The sequence below is a fragment of the Rhinopithecus bieti genome, unplaced genomic scaffold (genome assembly GCF_001698545.2).
Source record: "Rhinopithecus bieti isolate Rb0 unplaced genomic scaffold, ASM169854v2 scaffold_44592, whole genome shotgun sequence".
NCBI lineage: Eukaryota > Metazoa > Chordata > Mammalia > Primates > Cercopithecidae > Rhinopithecus > Rhinopithecus bieti.
In genome coordinates, this window is record NW_016818423.1 from 1,476,742 (window position 1) to 1,483,502 (window position 6,761).

Sequence of the window (6,761 nt, forward strand, 5' to 3'; positions counted from 1 at the left end):
GCTCTGTCGCCCGGGCTGGAGTGCAGTGGCCGGATCCCAGCTCACTGCAAGCTCCGCCTCCCGGGTTCACGCCATTCTCCTGCCTCAGCCTCTGGAGTAGCTGGGACTACAGGGACCCGCCACCTCGCCCGGCTAGTTTTTTGTATTTTTTAGTAGAGACGGGGTTTCACCATGTTAGCCAGGATGGTCTCAATTTCCTGACCTCGTGATCCGCCCGTCTCGGCCTCCCAAAGTGCTGGGATTACAGGCTTGAGCCACCACGCCCGGCCATCGATGTAATAGAATTTTACTGGTAAACTGCTACCGTGTCACTAGAATCTGGAATAGATTCCATGTAAGCCATGTGGGAATCTATTCGAGGGACCAGTTTTCCCTTCTGGAGAAGAGAAACATGACATGGGTATCCATCTTTTCTCTACCTTTTCCTATCCAACAGAGAACTGAAATCTATGTAGTTCTCAATTATTTCTACAAATGAAGGGGAACCGTGCTGTGGCTCACTCAAAACAGTTTCTTCAGCCTGGCCAACATAAGAAGACTCTGTCTCTACAAAAGATACAAAAATTAGCTGGGCATGGTGGCATGTGCCTGTAGTCCAGCTGAGATGGGAGGATGGCTTGAGCCTGGAAGGTCAAGGCTGCAGTGAACTGTGATTGTACCACTGCACTCCAGCCTGAGTGACAGAGCCAGAGTGTGTCAAAAAAAAAAAAAAACCAACAAGCAAGCTGGTGTGATGGCTCATGTCTGTTATCCCAGCACCTTGGGAAGCTGAAGCAGGAGGATCCTTTAAACTCAGGAGTTCAAGACTAGCCTGGGCAACATAGGGACACCTTGTGTACAAAAATGTAAAAATTAGCAGGTTGTAGTGGTGTGTGCCTATGGCCGCAGCTACTCAGTAGGCTGAAGCAGGAGGATCACCTGAGCCCAAGAGGTCACAGCTGTAATAAGCTGTGATTATGCCACTATACTCCAGCCTTTGCCACAGAGCAAGGTCCTGTCTCAAACAAAAAAGCAGCTTCTTTGGGAAATTAATTTGGGGTATGAGACTTGAAAGAAGCTAATAGAAGGCTATTTTGTGTATGTGTACTCTTTTTGAGATTGCAACCTCTGCCTCCCAGGTTCAAGCGATTCTTCCGCTTTAGCCTCCTGAGTAGCTGGTATTACAGGCGCGTGCCACCACGCCCGGCCAATTATTTGTATTTTTAGTAGACACGGGGTTTCACCATGTTAGCAGACTGGTTTTGAACTCCTGACCTCAGGTGATGCTCCCACCTCGGCTTCCCAAAGTGCTGAGATTACAAGCATGAAGCACCAGGCCTGTGTACTCTTTTATTTTAGTTTCCATTATCTGAACATTAGTGGAAAGTGGTGGGAATAGATAGGTGTCTTGCCCTTCACCTGTTGCCTGTTAAGGGGAGCATAGTCAGTATATGTAAAGCCTTACGGGAAAAGAGATAGCTGTTGAGTTAAGCTTTGAAGGATAAATATGGGATTGTAAAAGGCCTCTTAGGGAAAAGCATAAATAAAGATACAAGAATCAGAAACCTGGAGACCTTTACAAGTGTGACTAGAATGTATTGTCCTTGGAAGGGAATAATGGGAGGCAGAGCTAGAAAAGAACTGGGAGCCAGATTGCAGGGCATCCAGGCTGGGCTGGGCTTGTGGTATTATGGTATTGTTGTGCCACAGAATTCAGAATTCAGGGAAATAGGGAGCCTGTGAAAAATTTTAAGCAGGGAAGTGATATGTTCAGAGGGGTAATGTTGCAGCTAAGGAGACATTAGAGGCAAGGAGAAGGAATGTTTGGTAGCATCCACATGTGAAATGAACTAGACCAATATCAACAGGAAGGTAGAGAGATAGAGAAAGGATAAGCAGTTATCAAGGCTCAGTAAGAGCAGTGGCTCACACCTATAATCCCAGCACTTTGGGAGGCCAAGGTGGGAGGATCACTTGAGACTAGCAATTTGAGACCAGCCTGGGCAACATAATGAGACTTTGTCTCTACAAAAAATAAAAAATAAAATTAGCTGAGAATGGTGGCACACACCTGTAGTCACAGCTGTTTGGGAGGCTGAGGCAGGAGGATCACTTGAGCCCAGGAGTTTGATGCTGCAGTGCCCTGGGATCACACCACTGCACCCCAGCCTGGGTGACAGAGCAAGACCGTCTCAAAAAAAAAAAAAGACTTAGTTGGGGAAGACTCTCATTCTCTGGCGTGGAATGAGGTGTTGCACAATTCTTAAAAATAAAAAAAATAAGGCCGGGCGCGGTGGCTCACGCCTGTAATCCCAGCACTTTGGGAGGCCGAGGTGGGCGGATCACAAGGTCAGGAGATCGAGACCACGGTGAAACCCCGTCTCTACTAAAATACAAAAAATTAGCCGGGCGCGGTGGCGGGCGCCTGTAGTCCCAGCTACTCAGGAGGCTGAGGCAGAAGAATGGCGTGAACCCAGGAGGCGGAGCTTGCAGTGAGCCGAGATCGCGCCACTGCACTCCAGCCTGGGCACAGAGTGAGACTCCGTCTCAAAAAAAATAAAATAAAATAAAAAATAAATTAGTAAGAGTGAGTTGCTGAGAGTGCAGAGTACCTGCCCAGCACTTCATTTGTCCTGTGCTAGTTTAGAACTTGCCTGGTCTCTGGCCCCTAGGTACCTGGTCTCACTGGGCTGCATCAAACCCCTATGTGATTTGCTGACTGTGATGGATTCGAAGATTGTGCAAGTGGCCCTCAATGGACTGGAGAACATCCTGCGGCTTGGAGAGCAAGAGGGCAAGCGCAGTGGCTCAGGGGTCAATCCCTATTGTGGCCTCATAGAAGAAGCCTATGGTATGTGCCCTCTCCTCAATCTAGGTCAGAACCTGAGACTATAGGCCTCCAACATGGTATACATATGTTGGTGATGGCAGAGTATGGGTTGGGGAGCATCCATAGCTTCCATGAGACTGACGTCTGTGTCTCCAGAACAGTTAAGAGCTCCTGCCCTAGCCAAGTTTAACCATCACAGGGTTTCAGATGTTACCATGAGTATAACGGGGATGAACTGAGTAGCTGGGGTACAGTTAGGATTTCGATTTGGCTCATCTTTTGAGTTCAGAGTTGTCTCCCACCAGTTTCTTCTCCTTCTAAGGAGCGATAGATAAGTTCTCTTTCTGATAAGAGTGCTGGATTGACTCATCACTCATCCGTGAGAGGCTGATGATTTGCCCAGGTCATGTACCTAGTTTAAAGCAGAATCAGGACTAGAATCTCTGTAACTGACATTTTGGTCTCTTTCCTTTGGGATTCTGTAGTTTTGGGAAGAAATCTTAACTCTCCTCTTTCAGGTCCAAGAGTGATCTGATCATATGACTTGTGTTTGTAAGCACTAACATACCTCATGGAAGGAAAAATAGGTAAATGTTTCACCTGCCCATAGAAAAGCACTCACACTTCCCTCTCCTTCCTTCTTACTATTGTAGGCTTGGATAAAATTGAGTTTCTCCAGAGCCATGAGAACCAAGAAATCTACCAGAAGGCCTTCGACCTCATTGAGCACTACTTTGGTGTAGAAGACGATGATAGCAGCCTGGCTCCCCAAGTGGATGAAACGCAACAGCAGTTCATCTTCCAGCAGCCTGAGGCCCCCATGGAGGGCTTCCAGCTATAATATCTGCCTCCGGGGAGGGGAGGGGATGGGAAGCACCACCAGCCAGCGGAAGAGCAGCCCCTGGTGGGCGGGAAACCAGTGTCCCCACCATCAGCCACCACACACCTCTGCTGCCCTGGAGACTGTGCTCTTGACCTGCTCCACCCCCTTCCCTGGAGGGAGCACCCTCTGGACAGACAGAACCATCTGAGGCTCACCTTTGGGTTTTGTGACAAGAAGGGGACGTGTTGGGTTTTTCTTCCTTACACTATATTTTGGCTGCACACATGTCTTTAACCCAGGAGCCCAGGGGTAGACAAAGGAGGACTAAGGTAATCAATTTGCACCTTTTTTTATTTTTATTTTTTTTCTTTTTTTCTTCAGTGGTGACTTCCTTCCCTTTATCTTTTTTCATTCTTCCCAGTCCTCTGCCCTGATCTGTGTAACTCTTATCTTGGGTACTTGAGCAGACGGTATATTCCAGAGGTGGGAGGTGGGAGGGGAAGGGAGAAACCCAAAACAAAGTGTTCTTGCTCTGACAGAATATTAATCTTGTACGCTTGGATTGAGTTATTTAATTTTTTCTTTTGCACATTTTTCTTGTATTAAGATTGCTCTTCCCAAGAGCCACGAGTTCCTGGTTTTAGTAAACCCAGCTGCCTGCATTGCCTGGGACTAGACTAGACTGATGGGGAGGCTACCATGAAACAAAGGTCCCTCCCTCCCTCTGACTCTTTGCCCAGACCTCTTTAGTTTGGGAGATCCTCCTCACTCTCCTGGAGTGTCTCAAGTACACCAGTGGGAGTGCAGGGGAGGAGCACAGGCCTTCAGATAGGGCTTCCCACGTATAGCTACTGATCCCATATTTCCTACTCACCTTCCAAATGGTGCGACCCAACTTCATTTGTTTACTTGAAAATTCCCACTCGGGGTTTAGAGAACCTCTGAGGTGGCTGTATTTTCTCCTAAGCTTGAGATAGGGGGCTGTGGTCCTTCCTCTCTCCTGAGGAGAAAGTCCCTGCTCTGGTGACCTGTAAGCTGCAGAGGAGGTTGGAGTGAGAGTGTCATGTATTGGGATAGTCAGGGATCCCTGCCTTTGGCCTTTTCTTCTTCTTCCTCTTCCATAGTTGGATCATGTATATTTTACTTCTAAAGGAGAGAATGTCAAAAAGTTCTGTATTTTTTTATATTCTATATATTAGGTAGGTCAATCTTAATTGGTCTCAAGAGGAAGAACTGTCTGTCATTTTTGTAAGTAGGATACTGTGAGGAAGATCAAAAAGAGATGTGGATGCTTCCTCGCTCAGGAGGCCTGAGCTTGGTCCTTTTCCTCTCTGCTTGGATTCTGGACCACCACCTGGGACCAACCTTCAACTCTGGAACCTTCATAAAGCAGGTCAACACGGCCTGATTGTCCCAGGACCTGAAGGGAGCAAGGATGGCCTCAGGGCCAGGTGAAGTCTGCTACTCTGTCCTTACTGCTGAACATCCTGCTTGTACCAGGAAACTCAGAAGCAGTTTGCCTTGTCAAATTCAATCTCAGTGGCCATTGTCCACATAACCGATCACCCATGGCTGCCTCTCCTATTATCTATTATCACTGAAACTTAGTAGCTTGCTTTTTTTTTTTTTTTTTTTTTTTTCTTAAGAGCTATTGCTTATCTTCCCTGTTTGGGATCCTTGTTCCTGGTTTAGGTTTTCCCTTCCTTGTGACAATTATAATACAGATGCCTTTTCTTTCTGTTTGAATTACAGTAGTGCATTGCCTCAGTGGCTTGCCTGTGCCTCTGGGTGGATTACATGTGATAGTAAAGCCAACCTGTTTGGATAGGAGTAGAGGAAGTTGGCGTAGACCAGCTGTGGAGCTGAAGGCACAGTCTACCCCACCCCTACCTCCCCACTGTGGTTTGTCAAGAGGCATCCAGCTCCAAGCTCTGCTTTTCCTTCCTCTGAAACAATGCCATTCTTGCTTCTATTGCTACACATCTCCTTCTGGCTCAGGTGAAATCCACGCCCTTCTGCTTATAGACCTAAAGTTCAGGTACTTTTGCTGGCCATTAGTCTTGAATTTTCCCTTTCCTAGTGCTGCAGTCCCACTTCAAAGCCATTTTCTGAGGAGGATGGTTTAGGGCTGGCAGTTGTCCCTGAAAAATCACACCCATGTTGTACCACCTTGGTGAGTCACATGCCACTTATCAGGTTGGGAATGATGGCTGCCAACTCCCAATCTCCCAGGAAGGCAGGGGCAGAATCGTTTTTTCTTTCAGGCCTTGGCCGCTGCCTACCTCGCATTACAAACCCATTCTCTAAAAAAAAAAAAAAAAAAAAAAAAAAAGGCCCTCCCCGACGGCCAAACCTCCTCGCCATTGTTCTCATCCAAAGGACTATTTAGTAGGATCTACTTTGTACATCTCAAGTAACAGTTAAGTCCCTGATATTGGGACCAGATTCTTAGTGTAAGACATACACATCCTGCTTGCCCAGCTATTCCTCCAAAATCTGCTTTGGCTTCAGCTCCAGCTCCTGTACCAGATGGAAAATTTTTTTGGTCATCTGGCTGCTGCTTAAAGCCAGTTTTCCCTAACAGCTCCAAAGGCTAAAGTCTACTGGGGGCAGAGTGTGAGGCTAGATTTCTCATCAGAGAAAAATGGCCTCTAGGAGTTTACATTTGTGTCTTCTCCAGACCAGGTTTTCCTGTTATCTTCCTTTAATCAACGCTTTCAACCAACAGGTGAAGTTCTTCCAGCCCACAGAGTCAGTAGTACCATCTTTTCTATCTCCCCCTTTGGCCGTGTAATGAAGCAAAATATTATTTATTTAGCCCAGGCTTGAGAGCCACTGTTTGTGGGCAGTCTCCATCTAGATTCCAGACCCTGGCCTAAGCGAGCTAAGGCTCTCTGGTTATTGCCAGGATGGAGCCCCCCCTACCCCAGTCTGCTGTAGGGAATACCCTAACTAGTTGAGGCATGCTTTTGGAATCCTGGCATGTTGGCATATGGCTGGTCTATCCTTTTTAAGATCTCTGGTTAGGGGTATCTAGATATGGATTAGGAGAGACAAGGAGCCCTTTTCTTGACTAATATGTTCAAATACTTTTTTGAACGGTGCCAGCCCCTCCAGGCATCCCACTCC

The 6,761-nt window shown here is 47.1% G+C and overlaps 1 protein-coding gene across 1 annotated transcript; it reads left to right on the forward strand.

Annotated features, from left to right (window-relative positions):
* Window positions 1-1,303: 1,303 nt before the first annotated feature.
* On the forward strand, window positions 1,304-4,194 carry LOC108518554 (importin subunit alpha-7-like). Its single transcript, XM_017857000.1, has 3 exons — window positions 1,304-1,368; window positions 2,622-2,830; window positions 3,463-4,194. Exons 1-3 carry the CDS (start codon window positions 1,304-1,306, stop codon window positions 3,648-3,650), a joined length of 462 nt encoding a protein of 153 aa, XP_017712489.1. The 3' UTR covers window positions 3,651-4,194.
* Window positions 4,195-6,761: the final 2,567 nt, after the last annotated feature.

Bases quoted from the DNA above. Each gene is read 5' to 3' on its own strand.
- LOC108518554 (XM_017857000.1), top strand. From the start codon at position 1,304: ATGAAGCACCAGGCCTGTGTACTCTTTTATTTTAGTTTCCATTATCTG. The intron at 1,369-2,621 runs GTGGGAATAGAT...GTCCTGTGCTAG, and splicing joins CTGAACATTAGTGGAAAGTG to TTTAGAACTTGCCTGGTCTC. The intron at 2,831-3,462 runs GTATGTGCCCTC...TTACTATTGTAG, and splicing joins CCTCATAGAAGAAGCCTATG to GCTTGGATAAAATTGAGTTT.